At 37.0% G+C, this 27,263-nt stretch overlaps 3 protein-coding genes across 4 annotated transcripts in view; 2 read left to right on the forward strand and 1 right to left on the reverse strand.

The window, feature by feature from the left end:
- The first annotated feature begins 8 nt into the window (after window positions 1-8).
- On the forward strand, window positions 9-4,913 carry pld4 (phospholipase D family member 4). Its single transcript, XM_042500861.2, has 11 exons — window positions 9-92; window positions 242-314; window positions 415-575; window positions 1,333-1,516; window positions 1,611-1,731; window positions 1,853-1,980; window positions 3,075-3,275; window positions 3,453-3,592; window positions 3,676-3,841; window positions 3,939-4,035; window positions 4,161-4,913. The coding sequence occupies exons 2-11, from the start codon at window positions 264-266 to the stop codon at window positions 4,361-4,363; spliced, it is 1,452 nt and encodes a 483-aa protein (XP_042356795.1). The 5' UTR covers window positions 9-92; window positions 242-263; the 3' UTR covers window positions 4,364-4,913.
- A 977-nt stretch (window positions 4,914-5,890) lies between these two features.
- On the forward strand, window positions 5,891-9,552 carry srp14 (signal recognition particle 14). 2 transcript variants are annotated; one of them, XM_042501406.2, is made up of 6 exons: window positions 5,891-6,035; window positions 6,980-7,052; window positions 7,158-7,270; window positions 8,257-8,289; window positions 8,450-8,566; window positions 8,656-9,552. In XM_042501406.2, exons 1-5 carry the CDS (start codon window positions 6,012-6,014, stop codon window positions 8,537-8,539), a joined length of 333 nt encoding a protein of 110 aa, XP_042357340.1. In that variant the 5' UTR covers window positions 5,891-6,011; the 3' UTR covers window positions 8,540-8,566; window positions 8,656-9,552. The 2 variants fall into 2 exon arrangements, with proteins under 2 accessions (XP_042357340.1, XP_042357339.1); XM_042501405.2 differs by having other exon boundaries at window positions 5,892-6,035; window positions 8,450-9,552.
- The window catches only part of xgb (x globin), a 34,343-nt gene continuing 16,292 nt past the window's right edge, over window positions 9,213-27,263 (reverse strand). Inside the window, exons 3-5 of the mRNA XM_042501403.2 lie at window positions 11,579-11,699; window positions 11,227-11,307; window positions 9,213-9,848 (exon numbers count right to left, since the gene is read on the reverse strand). Of these exons, the coding sequence (XP_042357337.1) occupies window positions 9,729-9,848; window positions 11,227-11,307; window positions 11,579-11,699 (322 nt within the window). The 3' untranslated portion in view covers window positions 9,213-9,728. The remainder of the gene's footprint in view (window positions 9,849-11,226; window positions 11,308-11,578; window positions 11,700-27,263) is intronic.

Here is a 27,263-nt window from a genome sequence, read left to right on the forward strand (position 1 = left end):
CCACTTCGGCTCAGTTTCGAGTGAAAGCTGGAGGGGAAGAAGAGGCTTTGTTGTGAGCTCTTTCTAGGGGAAAATTTCTGCATCTGCTTTGTGTGAGTTGCTTTTGCTTTCAATACTTTGGAAACCAAACTTTATCTGAGATTTAAACCATTTAAACTGCAAACTTATGAGTAGTGTGGTCCCACTTGTAGTGTGTTTATTTTCTATCTGAAGATAATTATCTGCTTTTGAACATGAATAGGCAAGGAGCATTTCAAAGGAAAATGTCCTCTATGTATAGCAGCCTTCATGACAGTTATGTTCCAAACAAAAGGGTAAGACTACATCAAAAGCCCAATTCTCTGTTTCGGTGTGACACATTTTTTTTATGTCTTATTCTCGGTCTTGTTTTTCTATCAAACTTAACTTCATCAGAGGTCGACCAGCTGTGTGGCATTAGCTGTGGTTTTGGGCTGCCTGACAGTCCTGGGGATCCTGCTCGCCATTGCTGTGCTGGAAAGACCACCGCCCCCCAAAGATCATGAGACACTGCCTGAAGAAACTGCTGGGAGCAATTTCTCCACAGACCAGTGCAGGTAAACAATTTTAAATAATTTTTTGAACTTAAGATGATATATATATGATGTATGTAATGATACAAACTAGATCTCTGCTAGGGACTGTGCATTATTTATGAGAGGGGAGGGGATGGTGCAAAATGGAGGAGGCACTTCTATTGTTTATTTTAAGCACTGGGGAGGGAGTTATAATTTTTGATTTGGCTTAGGGGACGGACAGTCACATTTTGTATTTATTTTAAATTCCTTTGGATCCCCAAAAAGCAGAAGTGAGTTTGAAAGGCATGTTGTCTTTAAAAATCTCAAAAAACCACGCAGTTTATCATGTGTATGGACTGTAAAATAGGATTATTTATGATGAAGGAAGGCTTCACACATTTCCTCCTTACCCTTAGGGAGGCTCAAGGAAAATAAATTGTAGCTCCAGGGAGGGATATGATATTAATAAATTAAATAAATAAAATTACACCCCAGTCAACCCCCTACTCTTATAAATAAAGTACAGTCCCTTATACAACACCTGAAAGAAAACTGATGTTTTATTGCTAAATACATACATTATTTGCAGTAGAATTGTGAATTACCTTTGTGCATTGTGGCCCATTTTCTATTAATTTTAAGGCAGGTAGTTATCAGCCAAGATTATGAAAGTGAAATCACAAAACAAACACTATCAACATCTATTGACTTAATGGTTAATGATTCTCTCAATTATAATCTTCTCCAGTTCTGTTTCCAAAACGTTCCTCAGCAGATGTCTTTGTTTATCTCTCAGCATGGTGCTGGTGGAGAGCATCCCAAAATACGTGAGGTACAAAGCCAATGCAACGTTTGGTATTCCTCTTGAAAAAGCCTGGAAAGATCTTCTCTCCATGGCAACGGACCAAGTGGATGTGTCATCTTTTTACTGGACTTTAACTGGGGAAGACATTAATGTTAACTCCTCCTCTGACATACCTGTGAGTTAACAACGAAAACACTTCCATCATCAAATGTTTCCATATGTTGTTTTTGTGGAAAAGTGCTTTGATACTGAGAGTTTGTCCTCTGCAGGGTCGGGACATCCTGAAAGAACTTGAGGAATTGCCCTCCAGGAATGTTTCTGTCCGACTGGTGACCAGTGTTCCCAGTGTTAGAACAAACTCCACAGATTTAAAGATCTTAAAACAGAAAGGTTTGCAAGAGACTCCTCTGTTCTTGTCTCTTGTCTTATTCAGTGCAGTGTGTTTTTTATTTGTGGTCCACTGTTTTAACCAACTTCCCTTAACTGCAGTCTCCTCTTTGGTTGTATGCAGGAGTTCAGGTGAGGAAGGTGAACTTTGGGCGCTTGACAAGAGGCGTCCTCCACAGCAAATTTTGGATCGTTGACAGAAAACATGTGTTTATTGGAAGTGCCAACATGGACTGGAGGGCTCTCACACAGGTAACACCAAAAATATACAAGGCTTATTTGAAACCTTAAAGGTAAATAGAAAAAAGTCTGAATATTTAAAAAAAAAATATATAGTAGGTATGAATGCTGTTTAAAAACTGTAAAATCTTGAATCCACAGAGAAATGCATACAGCCCGAATTCAGAAACTGTGCCTGTAAGCCATCATGACTTTTGAGAAGTTGATGATGTCACAACTATGCGGTATAGACCGAATCACGGTGACACTGCGCGAACAACATTTTTTATAGACAACTGTCAGGTTTCAGTTGCTGAGATATGTGAAATCAACAATGTTGCTTATTTTTGTTGCCTTTTTTGCAGTAACTATCCCATTTAAAGATAAATAGTTAAACATGGTTGTCCAAAATATCTCACATTCCTACTTTATTTTATGTGCCATGTTTATTATCATTTTTGATAAACCGAATCTACTAGCACTGAAAATAAACCATGTACTGCTGTGGAAAGGGGCACCATCAAAACATATTTTAGCTACCTAAAAAAGTAAATATTGGTCTATTTGTACGCTATATAGAAAATTTTCTCCACCTCTGTTCTGGTAAGTAAAATTACTCTTTTCACCAGTGGAGTTTTGTGGCTTTAATATAAAAGCTTCAGTTTCTCATCGGAAAAGATTGTCTGACAGCGAGGTAATTTTATTACCTTATTGTTATTGTTTATTAATACTGTTATTCAGTCTATAGACTGTTTCAAGGTTGAAAAATAAACACTCTTAATGGTTCCTTTTTTATTTCCTGTTGGAATGTTTTGTAGTGTTGACATCAGCTGGCAGGAAGTAAACACTGACCCAAGCTGTTGCCTTGAATTGTAATTTCAGTGAAACCCTCTATAAAAATAAAAAGTGCTGATACAGTGCTGTTACTTTCATTCAGCTGACTGTAACAGCAGATGTGGAAGACCTGACCAGGCAGACAGTATGAGGAAAATAAAGTGTTTTTTTCAACATGAAAACATGTAAACCTTGTTCTGGTAGAAACCCAAAATACAAGTTTAAACCTGAAAATGAGCATAATATGGGACCTTTAAAACAAACCATTTCATTATTCACTAATTTGTCTGTAGGTGAAGGAACTGGGTGTTGTCGTCTACAACTGCTCTAGTCTGGCAAAGGACCTCCTAAAGATTTTCGAGTCTTACTGGGCGATGGGACAGTCCAACAGCTCCCTGCCACAGCCCTGGCCTGCAAAGTATGACACTGCCATCAACCAACAGCACCCCCTGCTGGTGAAAACTGATAATGTCTCCAGCAAGCTCTACCTCACAGTGAGTTTCTTTTCACTGGACAATGTTATTCTGATGGATTGAGGGCTGTTATCTCTATTCACACAGAAGTCATTGTGCAGCATGTGTATTACAACTTCAGCCAAATGTCAAACTGCATGGAAATCAGGTTTTATGTATCCAATGTTTTTGCAATTTCATATCTGCGTTTCCCCTCAGGGTTCTCCACCATCATTCTGTCCTCCATCGAGGACTCAGGACCTGGAAGCTATTCTCTCCATCATCTCAGGCGCCCAGTATTATGTGGATGTGGCCGTCATGGAGTACTTCCCCACCACGCGCTTTGAAAAGCCTCAGAGGTGACCCACAAAAGAAACCAGTTGTTTCCATTATGGCATTCAACTCTTTTGCTTTATATCCTCCTCTTCTTTTCCTTGAACAGATACTGGCCTGTCATTGATGACGCCATCAGGATAGCTGCTTTCGACAGGACGGTTAAGATCCGGATGCTGATCAGCTGTGGACGGGATTCTGATCCAGCCATGCTGCCTTTCCTTCAGTCTCTAGCTTCAATGAGCAGCCCTCACCATGATGTCAGCATTGAGATAGTAAGGAGCAACATGAAATAAGTGCATCTATTGCAGGTTAACACAGATCTTTGCCTGTGATTTGTCTTCTTTTGTTTGCACATCATTCTCATTGCAGAAACTATACATTGTGCCGGTGGGAAACCAGACTGATATTCCATATACTAGAGTCAACCACAATAAATTCATGGTGACTGATAAAACAGCCTACATTGGTGAGTGGTGAATTATCTTCAGCATTATTTTCACACATTCGCTGTTGAGTTAAAACTTAGCAAAGCCCCGTCATTGCATGTGAATTTGTTAATAATTGACCAGATCATGTTGTGTTGTACCTCAGGTACCTCCAATTGGTCAGGTGACTACTTTTTGACTACAGCTGGAGTCGGTCTGGTGGTTTCCCAGCATGCTCCTCACCCTATATGGAAGACCAAGGCCCTGCAGGGCCAGCTCAGGGCAGTCTTTGACAGAGACTGGTACTCTGAGTTTGCTGTGAAACTCGCTGACTTGGGACACCACCCTGACTGTGCACTATCAACATGACAGAAACTCCTTTATAAAAGTAACACATAAATGCATTTTATAATCAAGGTCATTTTCAAACCATAGCTTTCATTTATGTTGCTGTTTTTATATTGTCTTTGTCCAAATCAGCAGTTATGGTAGATTTTTGCATGTTATAAATGCAAAAAAATAATATAAGTCACATTAAAGTGATTGTGCTCTGAAATTAGGATGAAGTGGAGTTTTTTGTAAAAATGTAGCCCTGACATCAATAAGTATACCAGCTGTAATATAATTTAATGCACCAGTACATGCAAATAAGGTTTACTGAGTTATCATCTGTTTTTTACAAGATGGGTGTGTAGTGCTGAGCTAATTGTTTAATTATGATTGCTGAACTTTCAGAGTTTCTAAGTATTAAATATAGCCTATATACTGTCATCCATGAGATTTTGTAAACAAACAAAATCTTGTGTGCATCCAGAGTCAGTCACTTCAGAATCACAGTTGCAACTTTAAGCATGACATTTTTGTAAATTGCAATTGTGTAATCCCAAAAGAAAACAAATAAACAAAAAACTTACTTTGGCATTGTCGTCATGCAGAATTCTCAAAGCAATAACTGTAGTCATAACTGATAACATAGTCTTCAACTTAAAGATTTCTTTAAAAAAAATAGTATTCTGATTGATCCACTTTTCATTGAAAAATAACCAAAATAAAATGTACATTGATGCAATCTCCTTAATAAACATCAGGAGAACTATTTGTCTAGTTATATAATACCTTTCAAGTTTCAATGTCTTCTAGTAGATAGAAAGTATTATTTTTATCATTTCATGTTTAATTAACCAGATCAATCAATTTTCATTCACCCATTTTTGTATGATTGAAATACAGAAAGCCAATGAAAAGCTCTACAAAAAAACAAAACAAAACAAAAAACTTACAATATTAAAGTGACTTAATAATAGTAGTAATAATAGCAGTAACTTGGCCGGTTTCTACTGTCTGGCTTAAACTGGAATGAATTTGTAAGTTCATATGAGAAAAAAATTGTTACATAACTTTCATTCCATACAATAAAATTTACAGATAATGTGTACAGAATATTGGCCAACATATGACACAACAGTGGGTACCATAAACACAGACAAACACAGACACGGGCACATGCCAACAAATGTGAGTGTGTGCCTATGTGCGAAGACATAAGTACATTAGTCTTAGTTGTCATATCTCACAAGAATCATTTGAAATAGTTTGTGTTGCTGGCTATATGTCACCCATTTCCCCCATATTTCTTCAAAGATATGAACTTAGTGTCTAATTTTCAGTTTGTCTGTTTTTGCGTGTATGCATATATTTCATTAACAAAGTCCATCAGTTGAGAATGAATCAATTTGTAATTATTTAACCAGTTCAATGTGCTGCCTTTTTGACTAAGAAGCAAAGGCTGCTTTTTAAATGTATGTATTCTTATTTATTTGATTTATTTTGTATATAGTATGCTAGGAAGCAGCATTCCGTCGTGTGTGTTATTCTCCTCCCGGACGGTAGGGGCGCTGTGATAAACTCTTGTCCCCGCAGTGAGGGCGCAGGGCGGGGCTCCGGCTGCTGTAGTACGTGTGCTTCACAGCAGTTAGCTTGCGGCCAGTTAGCCAACGTTAAAGCCAAACTCAGAAACATGGTGCTGCTGGAAAACGATTCGGTAAGAATCAAGAGTTAAATGTAAACGATTTCTGCTGTTGTCGTTGATAATAAACTATAAGTAGACACTGTCTGCTTTAGTTGTCTAACAGATAGCAACAATGTAAGACAAGCTAACGTTAGTCGTCAAATTGATTCGTTAGCAGCCTGCTAACGTTTGGATGAAGCTAACAGTAACTTTGCGTTAAGATGGCAAATGTCGCGAAGTTTGATCGCTTATTGTACTTTCTGATATAGTAAGAGTATAGGCTGCAAATGCGTAGAAACACAAATTGTTTTTTGTAACATAAAGCGCCGTAAAACTCATAGTATTGTAACGTTACCAAAACTGTAAGTTAGCGTTAGCATTCAGTAACATTATTTCAGTACAGCTAACTAAAGTAACGTTAACGTTAAACTGCAGATTAGTTTGTTTAGTGCTGAAGCTAGCAAAGTTACCTCACCGACATGTAGAAGTTGACTGTTAGTTCCTTCTAGTCGCTTGTCCAACTATTAGGCAACGTAGCGTTACACTTAGCATTAGCTAGCCACTGCAGTCTAACGTTAATATTTCCTTACATCACTGGGGTTAACGTAAGGGTTAAAATTAGAGACTCCTCTAAGGATGAGGCAATTAAATAGCACCACAAACTTAAGAAAAACTCCACTAGTATGAATAAACAACAGTTTTCACAAAACATTAAAACCTCTGCGACGGTTTGTTTGTTTTGCATGGGTGTTTACACAAGTCTATGTAAGGTTTACCTAATAAACTGACAACTGGGTGTATAATGATGTTAAACTCAGTGCAGCAGTGTATTAGGTACTACTTATGCTAAAATCAGTCTATGTCTGCGGCAGTCATTCATGCTGGGATCAACTACATTCCCAACCATTTCTGCTCAGACAACACTGTTAAGATATAGTTTGTGGGCATTAATAATAGATTTAATGCTGTTTATCCAGTTTCTCACAGAGCTCACGCGGCTGTTCCAGAAGTGCAGAACATCTGGAAGTGTCGTCATCACACTAAAGAAATGTAAGCAGATCTCTCCTGGTTTTTGACAATTACTCAAATTTACACAGGAAGTAAAACTTTTTCAATATCTAAGCAGCTGGAATTGGATGTGTTTCTTGTTTCCAGATGATGGGAGGACCAAGCCAGTGCCTAGAAAGGGCCACTCAGAGTCATTTGAACCAGCAGACAACAAATGTCTCATCAGAGCCTCTGATGGCAAGAAGAAAATTAGCACAGTGGTAAGCTTACTATGTATACTGTGTATTTATTTTTAATCTGAATCAGAATAAGAAATATTTTATTTATCCCTGTGGGGGGAGGGGGACTGTGATTTGTTACAGTCGCTATGACTCCAGCATAGAGAATTATAGCAAGTAGAAATAAGTACTAGCACAAGTATATAAAATATAAAATAGAAATAGAGTAAACCATTAGCACAGTATGGAACTATTTAAAATAAAGTATGTAAGTAAGCAGAGTATTAAGTGTCTAAAATATGAATGTAAAATATTCAGCATTGGATAATCAGCACTAATCTGTGAATATTTGAAATATAATATGGATAATGTGCGGAATGTGTAATATTTTAAGTGTGTAAAATATTAAAAAACTGTGCCTTGGGTTACAATGCAATGTGTAGCAGCTGTTTGTCGGCAAAAATCATACTTAAATCAAACAATTGGCCACTGACGCACCATGGGCATGTCGTGTAAGCAGGCAAAATAAGTCCACTGTCCACTCATGATTATTGCATTTTTTCTTGATTTATTCAGCCAAAGAACAAACAAACACAGGAATAAAGAAATCATGGCTCCCGCTGCCTCTCTTGCTCTGGTAAAAAACATTTTACCCACCGAGGTGCCTGCCGGTCATACCGACCTATATTTATAACAATTTGAGCCCACTTCACTACAAAACAAAATAAAACAAAACAAACATGGTCTACCCCCACGGGCTTCTGCTGTAATAACAAACTAAACAAATAACTAACAAAAGAAAACACTCTCAAAAATGAATCTTGATAATGTAAACATCTAGCATAATCAAAACAACACTAGTTATGTTTAGAAATGAACTAAACTGCTGACACATAGCTCCAACAAGATGTCTTGAACTACTATGTAAGTTCAAAATAGTAAAGTGTGTAAAGCTACAACAAATTCTCATCTAATAGTTCTTGGATATATTGCTGTTCATGTTTAATTCTTGTTTCTTGCTATTTCAGGTCAGCACCAAAGAAGTAATCAAGTTTCAAATGGTAGGCTGATTTCACTGTTGTTTGAAAGCTTTTGTTCTGCGTCACTGTATGCATACTGCCTTGACTGTTTTCATTAGTGTTATTAAAGTTACGGTTTATTTCAGACTAGTCTATCTTTGATAAATGAGCTGTGAGGAATTAATCAAACTGCTCTTTACAGGCATACTCCAACCTCCTGAGAGCTCACATGGACGGACTTAAGAAGAAAGATAAGAAAAGCAAAAGCAAGAAAACCAAAGCCACCCAATGAGCAACAGACTCTTTAACATAACCATGGGTACGTAAACTGGCCTGTACCATCTGAGGGAGTGGGAAAGGTCTCCACCTGGTCTGTCGCCTCACTCAGCCTTTTCCCTTTCACCTAAGGCCTCAGAATCACTGTTCATCCTCCCGATGACTGCTTTGATATTATGCCATTTTTTGCATGGTGATGTCTCATCCCTGGCTGTTCGAAGCCATCGGCCATCTGGAACAGAAAACCTGAGGATTTCTGGTACAGGACGAAGCAAGTCAACTTCATTGAATCGCCACTATTTCTGCTTCGTAACCAGGTCATCAACAGCTGCGTTACCTCAGAAGCCAAATCAAGCGAGCCCAACGTTTACCTGCCTTTCATACTATTTAATTTTTAGAGTCAATATTTATGTTATATTTACGGCTAGCCTACGAGAGGTGCTGCCATGTTTCAATTCGACTGCGTTTTGAGAGGAATTTTTGTTAATTTTTTTTCTCTTCTTATAAATTAAACAAACATTGGATTGCCCGCAAAGTTGCTTGGAAGCACAGATTATTTTATTTTAAACTAATTTTTACTGCATTAAGCTTGGTATTGTAGATAAATATTCACTTTATTCCGTTTTTTTTTAACCTCCTTTAATTCAATGGACATTATTTTTGTTTCGAACCACGGTTCCATACCAAGCTTTCAAACTGTCTGTCTTAGATGTTAAACACCAATAAATAGTACTGTGTAGCCTCAGTTCAGGTAGTAATTGAAGAAGTGAACCAGATTTCTGAATGATGACATGACGCAAAATGTTATAAGTCACAGATTTTACTGAAAGACATGTTTAAGTTATGAATTCAAAGACAAAATGTTCTCTGTTATTCTAATAATGTAATTTCTGTTAATTAAAATTACACGGCAGGTTTAACTACAGCTAGTATATCTGTAAGGTCTCTCCGTGCTCCCGGGTCCTAATATTATGGAGGAGGACTGCAGCAGAATTTAAGTTCAGAAATAAAGTGCGTTGTTAAAAGTCACTGCAAGTTTTTTTTTTTTTATTATTTATCTTGTCCATTGTGATAAAATAGCAAACTGATTGCGGTAAACATGGGCTACGTAGAAAAAGAGAGACTAAAATACACTATATACATTAACACAAGTGTGTGTTGTACTGCTAAAAACAGTCCGAGTTGTGGTTGAGCAAAGAAGGATCTCATAGTGCCGTGTTCCTCTTGTCCGGTCTTTCCTTCGGGGAGAGTGCGAGGTGGCGCTGTCGGTTGCTTTCCTCCTCATATCCCTGCTTCATTAGGCCGGTCAAATACTGGAACATAGTCTAGATCACAAACAAGCAGTGACGGAATAAGAAATGGGAAATTTTAATTGGATTTCAATTAAGATTTCAATTGAGTGAAAGTAGCAATAAAACAGTATAGAAATACTTTGTAACAAGATTAAAATCAAAATTGTCTTAAATTTTAATATTTTCTCATGTCTTAACTACTCTTTGAAGGCAAACTATATATCTTTGGGTTGAGACCTAAAAAAACGACATTTGAGGACATCATCTTTGTCCTTTGAAAACGATTGAAGTTATTCACCATTTTCTAATATCTTAAAAACTAATCAGTTAATTGTGAAAATAATTGACAGATTAATCAACAATGACTAATTGTTTGTTGCAGCCCTATTATTTCACATAAATGTGTTATTCAAAAGGCTATAGAAGTACACAATGTATGTTTTGTGTGTGTGTGTATACAACTTCTTATTTTGATAAATCATAGTGTGTTGTAATTTTGTAATCTTAAGTGAGATGAGTCAGATGTTTAAAACATGACACAAAAGTTGACACTAACCAACTTCTACCACTAGAGAGCAGCAGCAGGCCATTAATTGAAGTAGAAAGATGTACAGAAACTTAAATGTTGTAATATTAAAATTTTTACCATTGAATTATAACATGAAGCTGCAAAGATGCTGTTTCTAAAAAATGCATGTTAAAATTTGACCTTCATTTGCAAAATGCTTAATGTGAAATTAATAAACTGACCAGGGAGGCACTCAAAATGATCACAAAGAGACACAAAACAACAAAATAGACAAAAATTACACCTCAGAGACACAAAACAACCACAAGGAAACACAAAATGACCACAAAAACATGCAAAACGTCTACAAAGAGATGCAAAAACACCACAAAGCTTGTGTATCTTTCTCCTATAAAGGACAAATGGGGCCCTATGCATTTCTGCACCCAGGGGCCCATTGTCTCATAATCTGCCCATGCTTGAACTCCTTTAAATTTTGTAAGTCCTTTGCAGTCTGCTGCCAGAAAGCTCTTCACTTAAATTTAATTCACTGAAGGAAAGAGATGTATCTATTGTGTATAAATACTGAGTAGCAGCAGCTTTATTCAAGCGTCTCTGCATTAATAACACCGGGGATGTTGAAGTGACATAACCCGATGTGACAGAGCCATGTCCTGTTTTCTCAATATGCTCATGTATGGTTCAGTGAGACGTAAACTGCACATCAGTCAAGCTTGTGTCGCACTGCTTCCCAACTTGACATGTTACATGGCGCATTAAAGACATGCAGAACTCTGCAGAATTCCAGCTTATTTTCACAAGACATTTACTCATTCACTCTCACTGAAGAGATTTCTGCTTACACTTAAAGAGACATGCAGGTCACACAATGGCACTCCTTACCTTCCACGCCTCCTCCAGCTCAGCCGTCCACCTCTCCTTCAGGATGGGCTGCACGGCACAGATGAATTCTGCTCCGACGTACTGGAAAATAATTACAAAAGATACTTATTGCTTCGCCTTGGTAACTAGGCTTTTATTCAGTTGGTGTGTCACTCCATTGTTATTTGCAAGTGTAGGTGTGTTTCCATTTTGCAGTTTTGGGTTAATTCATTCAGCTGCTGTAATTTCCGGAGCCTCAGTATAATGGTGAGTCTGACAAAGCACTACAGTATCAGTGAAATTAGACACTATAACAAAACACCTTCACAAATACACACTGCATGGAGCACAGTTGGGGTCATGGGGGTCTTACACTGTAGTATTTAGGTGGGGCATTGTAATGATAATGGCTTTTTCCCAGCTCCAGAGCCAGAGCTTCCAGTCTCTCCAGCTGGTCCAGTCTGGCCACACTTTTCTCAATAAAAGACATCACCCTGAAAGAGATCGGAGAAGAAAAGACGTCCTGCATGATTGATCCACCAGTTAATCATGAATTAGCAGCAGACGACCATCAATTGATACATCTCCACCGTAAGATAAGTGTGACGCTCTTCTGTGTTTGAAGGCTGCACGGTGACATTTGCAGTTTCACAAATGCCAAGAAAGACAAACACAATTGATCGCGTAGCTTATAAAGATCGCTCACATTTGATGATGCAAAATTGCACTATATTTTTCTGCACAAACTCTACAAGATCACTTTTCTTTGTTGCTTTTGCAGGTGTATCTGCCATCACTGCGGAGTGTGTTCGTGACTGCTTTGAGGATAAATATGGAACAAAGGGCGAGAGTTGGTTTAGCTCTCTCTTCCCGCTGTCTCGCTGCCACTGCAGACATTTGTACTAATGTCCCTGAGTGCGGTTGAAGGGCCGTTATCGCTGAATATGATAGCAGGCCAGTTCATGCTGGGGCGCGCAAAACATTTTGTCTGTGTGCCGCTGCTGCAATGCCACGGTAACCTGTGTACCTTCAGGTCCTCAGGCAGTAATTGGCTGCTCTGGCCTCATGCATAGAGGGACAATGAGAGGCCTGATGCACCCTGGAGACAACAGACAAGTGGCTGGGATAGATGCTACAAGCTCTCTCTTCTGCAGAGTGGTAAGCAACATCCAAATGATACCACTACCTGAGGAGCTTTGCCACTTATTATTTGTGTATTGTGCACTGTGGTTGATCATGTATTCATATATTCTTTGATTCACCATGAAAAGACTGTAAAGACTATGTATTGATTCCTCCAGCTAACACTCCTGCAGCAAAAGCCCGATACTGCCCTGTAGCTCCACTGTTGTCCAAAAGTAATTACAAACGCATTAATGAGCACTGATGCACTGGGTGATATTTCTTTGGTGTGGGATTAATCAAGTTTATCTTAACTTAACCAGATTGGAAATCACGGCACAAGAACACCATCAGTGGCTGGAAATAGTCCCTCTAAATGCAAAATGTTCAACATGTCAAAATGTGACATTTTTTTCGACATACGCTAATATGTCATTTTCAGATATTTTTTCAACATGCTCTCTATGACGTATTTGGCCTTTTTTTTGACATGCTATACTTTGCTATACTATGTCTCTACAAGCTTTAATATATTTCAGCCATTTTTTCGACATGTCAAAATTTGACATTTTTTGACATCCTGTACAATGTCGTTTTCAGCCTTTTTGACATGCTATATTATGATGTATTTGGCTTTTTTTTCGACATGCTATAGTATGACGCATCTCTATAAGCTATAATATGTGGTTTTCAGCCATTTAGTTGACATTTAAAAATTTGACATTTTTAGACAATATATACTATAGTGATTTCAGCCATTTTTTTCGACATGCTAAATTCTGATGTTTTTGCCTTTTTTTGTTGACACTGACATACTACTATATCATGGCGTCATAGTATACAAAGTAGAAAAAAAGTCAAGAAACAGAAAAAAAAAGACAGAAAATGCAATAGTAAAACATGTTGAACAATGTCAAATTTTGACATGCCCTTAAAATGGCTGAAAACGTCATATTATAGCTTGTAGAGACACGTCATGGTATACAAAGTGTCGTTGTTGACATGCTATGTTATGGTGTCTTTGGCAGTTTTTGGCAACCCTCTACTGCCTTTATTACGAGCCACGCCTCCACTATCAATATACGCATGGGAATATGGGCTTTATGAATAAAATTGGCTTGACTTGACTTGACTATTCATTCATTTTTTCAACATGCTATTTTATGATGTTTTTGGGTTTTTGCAACATCCCATGCCATTGCGTGTCTCGGCATGCTATTTTATGTGGTTTTATGTGGTTTTCAGCTGTTTTTTGGACATGTCATATTTTGACATTTTAGCCATACTATAGTATTGCCTTTTCAATCATTTTTTCAACAAGCTGTTTTATCATGCTCTGCGGTTTTTGCAACATCCTACGCTATGGCGTGTCTTGGCATGGCATAAATGTGGTTTTATGTGGTTTTCAGCTGTTTTTGGACATATCATATTTTGATATTTTTTTGCCATACTGTAGTTTTTCCTTTTCATAGTATTTCCTTTTTTATAAGATTTTTAGCTGTCAAAATATGACATGTCCAAAAAAAAAAAAAATCTGAAAAACACACAAAACCACCCAAAATAGCCTTGCTTTTTTAGTCATTTTTTAAACATGCTATTTTATGGTGTTTTAGCAACACCCTATGCTATGGCATGTTTCGGCATGCTATATTATTTAGATTTTTTTTTTATTATTTCAGCTGTTTTTTGGATAAGTCATATTTTGAATTTTTTGGCCATACTATAGTATTGCCTTTTCTGTCGTTTTTTCAACATGCAACTTTAGGGTGTTTTGGCCTGTTTTTGAAACATCCTTTGCTATGGTGTGTCTTGGCATGGTATTTTATGTGGTTTTATGTGGTTTTCAGCTTTTTTATGATGTCATATTTTGACTTTTTTTTGGACGTGTGATATTTTGAAATTTTGAGTCATACTCTGGTGTTGCCTTTTCAGTCATTTTATCAACATCCTATTTTATCGTGTTTTTTGCTTTATTTGCAACATCCTATGCTTTGGTGTGTACTATTTCATGTGTTTTTATAAGATTTTAAGCTGTCAAAATACTACGTGCCCAAAAAAAAAAAAAAAGCTGAAAACCACATAAAATAGCTTTGCTTTTTTTGTCATTTTTTCACCATGCTATTTTATGGGGTTTTGGGCTGTTTCTGGATGTTTTTCCAATACTGTATACTATAACATGACTCTACATGCTATACTAACTGGTTTTCAGCTGTTTTTTGACGTGTCAAATTATGACATTTTCACTGTACTATAGTCTTGCTTTTTTGGTCATTTTTTCAACATGTTGGTTTTTGGGACCTTTTGGGAAAATATCAAAATTTGAAATGTCCAAATGACATCTGAAAACCACTTAGTATAGCATGTAGAGGCATGTTGTAGTATACAGTGTTGAAAAAACATCCCCCAAAGGTCCCAAAACCAATAACATAGCATGTTAAAAAAATTAACAAAAAAGCAAGGTTATGAAAATCAAAATTTGACATGCCCAAAAAACAGCTGAAAAACACAAAACAAACAAACCACATGTATGCCATGCCAAGACATGCCATAGCATAGGATGTTGCAAAAATGCCCCAGAGTACGATAAAACAGCATGTTGAAAAAAATGACTGAAAAGGCAATACTATAGCGAGAAAGTGACATGTCCAAAAAACAGCTGAAAACCACATGAAACCACAAAAAAATAATGTTAATGGCCCAAAAACCCATAAAAAAGCATGTTGAAAAAATGTCCAAAAAAGCAAAGGCATAGCATGGCAAAAATGCAAAAAATTGACATGTCCAAAAAACAGCTGAAAACCACATAGTATCGTATGTACAGGCATGTTATAGTATACAGTGTTGAAAAAACATTCAAAAATGGCCAAAAAACCAATTAAAAAGCATGTTGAAAAAATGACCAATAAAGCAAGGCTATAGTATGGCGAAAATGTAAAAATTTGACATGTCCAAAAAACAGCTGAAAATCACTTAGTATGGTATGGACAGGCATGTTATAGTGTACAGTGTTGAAAAAACATCTCCAACAAGCCCCAAAACCCATAAAATAACATTTTGAAAAAATGACCAAACAAGCAAGGCTATAGTAAGGCAAAAATGGAAATGGCACCTCAAAACAGCATGAATAGCATGCTGAGACACGCCATAGCATTAAAACGTGCAAAAGTGGACCAAAACACCTTAATATAGCATCTCGAAAACATGACCAAAACAGCAAGGCTATACTATGGCAAAAAATGTCAAAAAGTGACATATCCCAAAACAGCTGAAAACACCTCAAAACAGCATAAAATAGCATGCTGAGACACGCCATAGCATTAAAATGTGCAAAACTGGACCAAAACACCTTAATATAGCATGTCGAAAAAATGACCAAAACAGCAAGGCTATACTATGGCAAAAATGTCAAAAAGTGGCATGTCCCAAAAACAGCTGAAAACACGTCAAAACAGCATAAAATAGCATGCTGAGACACGCCATAGCATTAAAATGTGCAAAAGTGGACCAAAACACCTTAATATAGCATGTCAAAAAAATGACCAAAACAGCAAGGCTATACTATGGCAAAAATGTCAAAAAGTGGCATATCCCATAAAAAGCTGAAAACACATCAAAACAGCATAAAATAGCATGCTAAGACACGCCATAGCATTAAAACGTGCAACAAAGGTCCAAAACACCTTAATATAGCATGTCGAAAAAATGACCAAAACAGCAAGGCTATACTATGGCAAAAATGTCAAAAAGTGGCATATCCCAAAAAAAGCTGAAAACACGTCAAAACATCATAAAATAGCATGCTGAGACACGCCATAGCATTAAAACGTGGAAAACTGGACCAAAACACCTTAATATAGCATGTCGAAAATATGACCAAAACAGCAAGGCTATACTATGGCAAAAATGTCAAAAAGTGGCATGTCCCAAAAACAGCTGAAAACACCTCAAAACAGCATAAAAGAGCGTGCTGAGTCGTGCTATAGCATTAAAAGATGTAAAAATGGTCCAAACACCTTAATATAGCATGTCAAAAAAATGACCAAAACAGCAAGGCTATACTATGGCAAAAATGTCAAAAAGTGGCATATCCCAAAAACAGCTGAAAACACCTCAAAACAGCATAAAATAGCATGCTGAGACACGCCATAGCATTAAAAGATGTAAACTGGACCAAAACACCTTAATATAGCATCTCGAAAAAATGACCAAAACAGCAAGGCTATACTATGGCAAAAATGTCAAAAAGTGGCATGTCCCAAAAACAGCTGAAAACACGTCAAAACAGCATAAAATAGCATGCTGAGGCACGCCATAGCATTAAAATGTGCAAAAGTGGACCAAAACACCTTAATATAGCATGTCAAAAAATTGACCAAAACAGCAAGGCTATACTATGGCAAAAATGTCAAAAAATGGCATAACCCACAAAAAAGCTGAAAACACCTCAAAACACTATAAAACAGTATGCTGAGTCATGCTATAGCATTAAAAGATGTAAAAACAGTCCAAAACACCTTAATAAAGCATGTCAAAAAAATGACCAAAACAGCAAGGCTATACTATGGCAAAAATGTCAAAAAGTGGCATGTCCCAAAAAAAGCTGAAAACACGTCAAAACAGAATAAATAGCATGCTGAGGCACGCCATAGCATTAAAATGTGCAAAAGTGGACCAAAACACCTTAATATAGCATGTCAAAAAATTGACCAAAACAGCAAGGCTATACTATGGCAAAAATGTCAAAAAGTGGCATGTCCCAAAAACAGCTGAAAACACCTCAAAACAGCATAAAATAGCATGCTGAGACACGCCATAGCATTAAAACGTGGAAAACTGGACCAAAACACCTTAATATAGCATGTCAAAAAATTGACCAAAACAGCAAGGCTATACTATGGCAAAAATGTCAAAAAACGGCATGTCCCAAAACAGCTGAAAACACCTCAAAACATCATAAAATAGCATGCTGAGATACGCCATAGCATTAAAATGTGCAAAAGTGGACCAAAACACCTTAATAAAGCATGTTAAAAAAATGACCAAAACAGCAAGGCTATACTATGGCAAAAATGTCAAAAAACGGCATGTCCCAAAACAGCTGAAAACACCTCAAAACATCATAAAATAGCATGCTGAGATACGCCATAGCATTAAAATGTGCAAAAGTGGACCAAAACACCTTAATAAAGCATGTTAAAAAAATGACCAAAACAGCAAAGCAAAAATGGCAAAAATGTAAAAAAGACGCATATCCCAAAAACAGCTGAAAACACCTCAAAACAGCATAAAAGAGTGTGCTGAGTTGTGCTATAGCATTAAAATATGTAAAAACGGTCCAAAACAACTTAATATAGCATGTCGAAAAAATGACCAAAACAGCAAGGCTATACTATGGCAAAAATGTCAAAAAATGGCATGTCCCAAAAACAACTGAAAACACCTCAAAACAGCATAAACTAGTGTGGTAAAACACACCATAGCATTAAAATGTGCAAAAGTGGACCAAAACACCTTAATATAGCATGTCGAAAAAATGACCAAAACAGCAAGGCTATACTATGGCAAAAATGTCAAAAAGACGCATATCCCAAAAACAGCTGAAAACACCTCAAAACAGCATAAAAGAGTGTGTTGAGACACGCCATAGCATTAAAACGTGGAAAACTGGACCAAAACACCTTAATATAGCATCTCGAAAACATGACAAAAACAGTAAGGCTATACTATGGCAAAAATGTCAAAAAGTGGCATGTCCCAAAAACAGCTGAAAACACCTCAAAACAGCATAAAAGAGTGTGTTGAGTCGTGCTATAGCATTAAAATAAGTAAAAACGGTCCAAAACACCTTTATATAGCATGTCAAAAAAACGACCAAAACAGCAAGGCTATACTATGGCAAAAATTTCAAAAAGGGGCATGTCCCAAAAACAGCTGAAAACACCTCAAAACTGCATAAAAGAGTGTGCTGAGTTGTGCTATAGCATTAAAATATGTAAAAAAACAGTCCAAAACACCTTAATAAAGCATGTCGAAAAATGACCAAAACAGTAAGGCTATACTATGGCAAAAATGTCAAAAAATGGCATGTCCCAAAAACAGCCTGAAACACCTCAAAACAACATAAAAGAGTGTGCTGAGTCGTGCTATAGCATTAAAATAAGTAAAAACGGTCCAAAACACCTTTATATAGCATGTCAAAAAAACGACCAAAACAGCAAGGCTATACTATGGCAAAAATTTCAAAAAGGGGCATGTCCCAAAAACAGCTGAAAACACCTCAAAACAGCATAAAATAGCATGCTGAGACACGCCATAGCATTAAAATGTGCAAAAGTGGACCAAAACACCTTAATATAGCATGTCAAAAAAATGACCAAAAAAGCAAGGCTATACTATGGCAAAAATTTCAAAAAGGGGCATGTCCCAAAAACAGCTGAAAACACCTCAAAACAGCATAAAATAGCATGCGAAATCATGCCATAGCATTAAAATATGAAAAACTGGACCAAAACACCTTAATATAGCATCTCGAAAACATGACAAAAACAGCAAGGCTATACTATGGCAAAAATGTCAAAAAGTGGCTTATCTCAAAAACAGCTGAAAACACCTCAAAACAACATAAAAGAGTGTGCTGAGTCGTGCTATAGCATTAAAATATGTAAAAACGGTCCAAAACAACTTAATATAGCATGTCGAAAAAATGACCAAAACAGCAAGGCTATACTATGGCAAAAATGTCAAAAAGTGGCATGTCCCAAAAACAGCTGAAAACACCTCAAAACAGCATAAAAGAGCGTGCTGAGTCGTGCCATAGCATTAAAATATGTAAAAACGGTCCAAAACAACTTAATATAGCATGTCGAAAAAATGACCAAAACAGCAAGGCTATACTATGGCAAAAATGTCAAAAAATGGCATGTCCCAAAAACAGCCTGAAACACCTCAAAACAACATAAAAGAGTGTGCTGAGTCGTGCTATAGCATTAAAATAAGTAAAAACGGTCCAAAACACCTTAATAAAGCATGTCGAAAAAATGACCAAAACAGCAAGGCTATACTATGGCAAAAATGTCAAAAAGACGCATATCCCAAAAACAGCTGAAAACACCTCAAAACAGCATAAAAGAGTGTGTTGAGTCGTGCTATAGCATTAAAATAAGTAAAAACGGTCCAAAACACCTTTATATAGCATGTCAAAAAAACGACCAAAACAGCAAGGCTATACTATGGCAAAAATTTCAAAAAGGGGCATGTCCCAAAAACAGCTGAAAACACCTCAAAACAGCATAAAAGAGCATGCTGAGACACGCCATAGCATTAAAATGTGCAAAAGTGGACCAAAACACCTTAATATAGCATGTCAAAAAAATGACCAAAACAACAAGGCTATACTATGGCAAAAATGTCAAAAAGTGGCATGTCCCAAAAACAGCTGAAAACACGTCAAAACAGCATAAAATAGCATGCTGAGACACGCCATAGCATTAAAACGTGGAAAACTGGACCAAAACACCTTAATATAGCATGTCGAAAACATGACCAAAACAGCAAGGCTATACTATGGCAAAAATGTCAAAAAATGGCATAACCCAAAAAAAGCTGAAAACACCTCAAAACACTATAAAACAGTATGCTGAGTCATGCTATAGCATTAAAAGATGTAAAAATGGTCCAAACACCTTAATATAGCATGTCAAAAAAATGACCAAAACAGCAAGGCTATACTATGGCAAAAATGTCAAAAAGTGGCATGTCCCAAAAACAGCTGAAAACACCTCAAAACAGCATAAAATAGCATGCTGAGACACGCCATAGCATTAAAACGTGGAAAACTGGACCAAAACACCTTAATATAGCATGTCAAAAAATTGACCAAAACAGCAAGGCTATACTATGGCAAAAATGTCAAAAAACGGCATGTCCCAAAACAGCTGAAAACACCTCAAAACATCATAAAATAGCATGCTGAGATACGCCATAGCATTAAAATGTGCAAAAGTGGACCAAAACACCTTAATAAAGCATGTTAAAAAAATGACCAAAACAGCAAGGCTATACTATGGCAAAAATGTCAAAAAACGGCATGTCCCAAAAACAGCTGAAAACACCTCAAAACAGCATAAAATAGCATGCTGAGACACGCCATAGCATTAAAATGTGCAAAAGTGGACCAAAACACCTTAATATAGCATGTCAAAAAAATGACCAAAACAGCAAAGCAAAAATGGCAAAAATGTAAAAAAGACGCATATCCCAAAAACAGCTGAAAACACCTCAAAACAGCATAAAAGAGTGTGCTGAGTTGTGCTATAGCATTAAAATATGTAAAAACGGTCCAAAACAACTTAATATAGCATGTCGAAAAAATGACCAAAACAGCAAGGCTATACTATGGCAAAAATGTCAAAAAATGGCATGTCCCAAAAACAACTGAAAACACCTCAAAACAGCATAAACTAGTGTGGTAAAACACACCATAGCATTAAAATGTGCAAAAGTGGACCAAAACACCTTAATATAGCATGTCGAAAAAATGACCAAAACAGCAAGGCTATACTATGGCAAAAATGTCAAAAAGACGCATATCCCAAAAACAGCTGAAAACACCTCAAAACAGCATAAAAGAGTGTGTTGAGACACGCCATAGCATTAAAACGTGGAAAACTGGACCAAAACACCTTAATATAGCATCTCGAAAACATGACAAAAACAGTAAGGCTATACTATGGCAAAAATGTCAAAAAGTGGCATGTCCCAAAAACAGCTGAAAACACCTCAAAACAGCATAAAAGAGTGTGTTGAGTCGTGCTATAGCATTAAAATAAGTAAAAACGGTCCAAAACACCTTTATATAGCATGTCAAAAAAACGACCAAAACAGCAAGGCTATACTATGGCAAAAATTTCAAAAAGGGGCATATCCCAAAAACAGCTGAAAACACCTCAAAACAGCATAAAAGAGCATGCTGAGACACGCCATAGCATTAAAATGTGCAAAAGTGGACCAAAACACCTTAATATAGCATGTCAAAAAAATGACCAAAAAAGCAAGGCTATACTATGGCAAGAATGTAAAAAAAAACGCATATCCCAAAAACAGCTGAAAACACCTCAAAACAGCATAAAAGAGTGTGCTGAGTTGTGCTATAGCATTAAAATATGTAAAAAAACAGTCCAAAACACCTTAATAAAGCATGTCGAAAAATGACCAAAACAGTAAGGCTATACTATGGCAAAAATGTCAAAAAATGGCATGTCCCAAAAACAGCCTGAAACACCTCAAAACAACATAAAAGAGTGTGCTGAGTCGTGCTATAGCATTAAAATAAGTAAAAACGGTCCAAAACACCTTTATATAGCATGTCAAAAAAACGACCAAAACAGCAAGGCTATACTATGGCAAAAATTTCAAAAAGGGGCATGTCCCAAAAACAGCTGAAAACACCTCAAAACAGCATAAAATAGCATGCGAAATCATGCCATAGCATTAAAATATGAAAAACTGGACCAAAACACCTTAATATAGCATCTCGAAAACATGACAAAAACAGCAAGGCTATACTATGGCAAAAATGTCAAAAAGTGGCTTATCTCAAAAACAGCTGAAAACACCTCAAAACAGCATAAAAGAGCGTGCTGAGTCGTGCCATAGCATTAAAATATGTAAAAACGGTCCAAAACAACTTAATATAGCATGTCGAAAAAATGACCAAAACAGCAAGGCTATACTATGGCAAAAATGTCAAAAAGTGGCATGTCCCAAAAACAGCTGAAAACACCTCAAAACAGCATAAAAGAGCGTGCTGAGTCGTGCCATAGCATTAAAATATGTAAAAACGGTCCAAAACAACTTAATATAGCATGTCGAAAATGACCAAAACAGCAAGGCTATACTATGGCAAAATGTCAAAAATGGCATGTCCCAAAAACAGCCTGAAACACCTCAAAACAGCATAAAAGAGTGTGCTGAGTTGTGCTATAGCATTAAAATATGTAAAAAAACAGTCCAAAACACCTTAATAAAGCATGTCGAAAAATGACCAAAACAGTAAGGCTATACTATGGCAAAAATGTCAAAAAATGGCATGTCCCAAAAACAGCCTGAAACACCTCAAAACAACATAAAAGAGTGTGCTGAGTCGTGCTATAGCATTAAAATAAGTAAAAACGGTCCAAAACACCTTTATATAGCATGTCAAAAAAACGACCAAAACAGCAAGGCTATACTATGGCAAAAATTTCAAAAAGGGGCATGTCCCAAAAACAGCTGAAAACACCTCAAAACAGCATAAAATAGCATGCGAAATCATGCCATAGCATTAAAATATGAAAAACTGGACCAAAACACCTTAATATAGCATCTCGAAAACATGACAAAAACAGCAAGGCTATACTATGGCAAAAATGTCAAAAAGTGGCTTATCTCAAAAACAGCTGAAAACACCTCAAAACAGCATAAAAGAGCGTGCTGAGTCGTGCCATAGCATTAAAATATGTAAAAACGGTCCAAAACAACTTAATATAGCATGTCGAAAAAATGACCAAAACAGCAAGGCTATACTATGGCAAAAATGTCAAAAAGTGGCATGTCCCAAAAACAGCTGAAAACACCTCAAAACAGCATAAAAGAGCGTGCTGAGTCGTGCCATAGCATTAAAATATGTAAAAACGGTCCAAAACAACTTAATATAGCATGTCGAAAAAATGACCAAAACAGCAAGGCTATACTATGGCAAAAATGTCAAAAAATGGCATGTCCCAAAAACAGCTGAAAACACCTCAAAACAGCATAAAATAGCATGCTGAGACATGCCATAGCAATAAAATGTGCAAAAGTGGCTAAAAACAACATAATAAAGCATCTTGAAAACATGACCAAAACAGCAAGGCTATAGTATGGCAAAGATGTCAAAAAGTGGCAAACCCTAAAAACAGCATAAAACATCTCAAAACAGTATAAAATAGCCTGCAAAATCATGCCATAGCATTAAAACGTGAAAACATGGCCAAAAAGAACATATTATAGCATCTCGAAAACATGACCACAACAGCAAGGCTATACTATGGCAAAAATGTTAAAAAGTGGCATATCCCAAAAACAGCTGAAAACACCTCAAAACAGCATAACATAGCATGCTGAGACACGCCATAGGATTCAAATGTGAAAACATGGCCAAAAATAACATAATCTAGCATGTCGAAAAAATGACCAAAACAGCAAGGCTATAGTGTGGCACATGGGAGAAAGGGTAAGTATTTTTTTTACACAAAAAACTGTTTTTTGCTTGTCAAAGTAAATTTTTTGACTGTTTTTTCAAAGCAAATTTATCCAGGTCTTAAATTATATATTATACATGTAGGTGATTTCCTAATGTATAAAATCATCTGAATCACTTCACTGAAGATTACCCTGAATTTCTAAGCTAGCCCGTTTTTTCCAAAATGGTGGCCATGGGTGAAAGTGAGCCAAAGGCTATGGGGTAAACTGAGCCAATGGTTCAACTTAGCCCACCATAAGGCACTGAAATTCAGTTAAGTCTCTGACGTATAAAATGGTATTTCAGTTTCGTATAGTCAACTGGTTGTGTTTGTCATATGTTAACCATTGTAGAAAAGGTATCAGGCCGAGAACCTACAAGAGGAAAACAAGCTGGGGCTCAACATCCCTTGAAGAAATGGAGAGAGCAGCCAATGATGTCAAGGGTGGAAAGTCCATCAGATCAGTGGCAAAGAGAGAAACATTGACACATCAACATTGAGGAGGTACATGAAAAAGAGGGAGGCAAAGGAAGTAAAGCAGTAGGGTACGGTGGAACAGCAGAAGCAAAGAGAATCTTCTCAGAGGAGGTGGAGAAGGAGCTAGCAGACCATATCAAGAAGCTACCCTCACCAGGCCCTGCACATGCTTCACCAAGTGACGCAGATTCACACCCAACTATGCTCTTACTGAGATTCTACCCTTACCCAAAAGTTAGCAGCCCAGGAAACAAACAAACCAAATGCGTGTGAAGACAAGAATCCTGACTGACACAACTGAAAAGCAGGCAATCGAACGTGCCCATGAGGAGAGGAAAAATAAATAGAAAGGCAAAACAGAAAGAACCATCAAAGAGCAAGGAAAGCTGAAGAGGAAACAAACCCAGATGAAAATTGCAGTGGAAAGCAGCTCTGAGGAGAGTGATGCTGCCATCCCATTTGATGACACTTCTGAGCATGAGAGCTCCAGCGATGAAAGAAGTGAACCAGATGTCTCAGATCTGGTAGTTGGTGACTTTATCATCGTAAAATTTGCATCCAAGTGCAGGAGCCACCATTACATTGGCTTGGCTGACAGCCTTGCAGGCAATGAAGCGAGTGCCAGATTTCTCAGAAGAATCCGAGGGATCACTGGCAGTAAGAAACCCACCTTTGCATTCAAGGAAAAGGATGAGGCATCTTTCCCACAGAGTGATGTACTGAAGAAGCTGGCTCAACCTCAAAAGGCTGCCCCAAAAACAATTCATATTCCCCTGCAACCTTGACAGGTGGAATATTGAATAGCTGTTTTGATTAAATGGTGAAATGGTTTTGAAACCAACTGGTTTGTTCTCACAAATTCAAAACTGTTAAAACTGTTTGTTAACACAATATGCTCAGGTTTACATTTTAAAACTCAGATGGTCATTTTACCCCCAGTTGGCTCAACTTACCCAATGACTTGATTTAACTTACCCCTAACCTGGGGCAAGTTGAGCCACAGAAGCACTGTTTTGTTGAGAAGTCATTTTGTTGGGGGCAGCTTTGTCAGACTTACATTCTGATGTTTACATTTGATAGGAGACATCCTGAAGTAAAGGTATACGATTTCATTCAATTTCTGTGTCATTTTTCCTTACCTCCGGGACAAAATAAGTAAAAAGTGGCCCATCTTACCCCATATCTTGCCCCAGAAGGCAAAAATATGAAATTTGACATGTCCCAAAATCAGGTGAAAACACCTCAAAACAGCATAAACTAGTGTGCTAAAATACACCATAGCATTCAAACGTGCAAAAATGACCAGAAATGCCATAATATTACTTGTCGAAAAAATGACCAAAAAAGCAAGGCTATACTATGGCAAAATTTTAAAAAATGGCAAGTCCCAAAAACAGCTGAAAACACCTCAAAACAGCCTAAAAGAGTGTGCTGAGTCGTACTACAGCATTAAAACATGTGAGAACGGTCAAAAAACACCTTAAATAGCTTGTCGGCTATACTATGGCAAAAATCTCAAAAAGTGGCATGTCCCAAAAACAGCTGAAAACACCTCAAAACAGCATAAAATAGCATGCGAAATCATGCCATAGCATTAACATGTGAAAACATGGCCAAAAGCACCATAATATAGCATGTCGAAAAAATGACCAAAACAGCAAGGCTATACTATGGCAAACATGTCAAAAAATGGCATGTCCCAAAAACAACTGAAAACACCTAAGAACAGCATAAAAGAGTGTGCTGAGTCGTGCTATAGCATTAAAATATGTAAAAACAGTCCAAAACACCTTAATAAAGCATGTCGAAAAAATGACCAAAACAGCAAGGCTATACTATGGCAAAAATGTCAAAAAATGGCATGTCCCAAAAACAGCTGAAAACACCTCAAAACAGCATAAAAGAGTGTGCTGAGTCATGCTATAGCATTAAAATATGTAAAAACGGTCCAAAACACCTTAATAAAGCATGTCGAAAAAATGACCAAAACAGCAAGGCTATACTATGGCAAAAATGTAAAAAAAAACGCATATCCCAAAAAGAGCTGAAAACACCTCAAAACAGCATAAAAGAGTGTGCTGAGTCGTGCTATAGCATTAAAATATGTAAAAACGGTCCAAAACACCTTAATAAAGCATGTCGAAAAAATGACCAAAACAGCAAGGCTATACTATGGCAAAAATTTCAAAAAGGGGCATGTCCCAAAAACAGCTGAAAACACCTCAAAAAAGCATAAAAGAGTGTGCTGAGTCGTGCTATAGCATTAAAATATGTAAAAACAGTCCAAAACACCTTAATAAAGCATGTCGAAAAAATGACCAAAACAGCAAGGCTATACTATGGCAAAAATGTCAAAAAATGGCATGTCCCAAAAACAGCTGAAAACACCTCAAAACAGCATAAAAGAGTGTGCTGAGTCGTGCTATAGCATTAAAATATGTAAAAACAGTCCAAAACACCTTAATAAAGCATGTCGAAAAAATGACCAAAACAGCAAGGCTATACTATGGCAAAATTGTCAAAAAGACGCATGTCCCAAAAACAGCTGAAAACACCTCAAAACAGCATAAAAGAGCGTGCTGAGTCGTGCTATAGCATTAAAATATGTAAAAACAGTCCAAAACACCTTAATAAAGCATGTCAAAAAAATGACCAAAACAGCAAGGCTATACTATGGCAAAAATGTCAAAAAGTGGTATATCTCAAAAACAGCTGAAAACACCTCAAAACAGCATAAAATAGCCTGCAAAATCATGCCATAACATTAAAATATGTAAAAACAGTCCAAAACACCTTAATAAAGCATGTCGAAAAAATGACCAAAACAGCAAGGCTATACTATGGCAAAAATGTCAAAAAATGGCATGTCCCAAAAACAGCTGAAAACACCTCAAAACAGCATAAAAGAGTGTGCTGAGTCGTGCTATAGCATTAAAATATGTAAAAACAGTCCAAAACACCTTAATAAAGCATGTCAAAAAAATGACCAAAACAGCAAGGCTATACTATGGCAAAATGTCAAAAAATGGCATGTCCCAAAAACAGCTGAAAACACCTCAAAACAACCTAAAACAGCGTGCTGAGTCTTGCTATAGCATTAAAACATGTGAAAACGGTCAAAAAACACCTTAATATAGCATGTCAAAATAATCACCAAAACAGCAAGGCTATACTATGGCAAAAATGTCAAAAAGTGGC

Source organism: Plectropomus leopardus, chromosome 14 (assembly GCF_026936395.1).
Source record: "Plectropomus leopardus strain MGB_pleo_1.0 chromosome 14, ASM2693639v1, whole genome shotgun sequence".
Lineage (NCBI taxonomy): Eukaryota > Metazoa > Chordata > Actinopteri > Perciformes > Serranidae > Plectropomus > Plectropomus leopardus.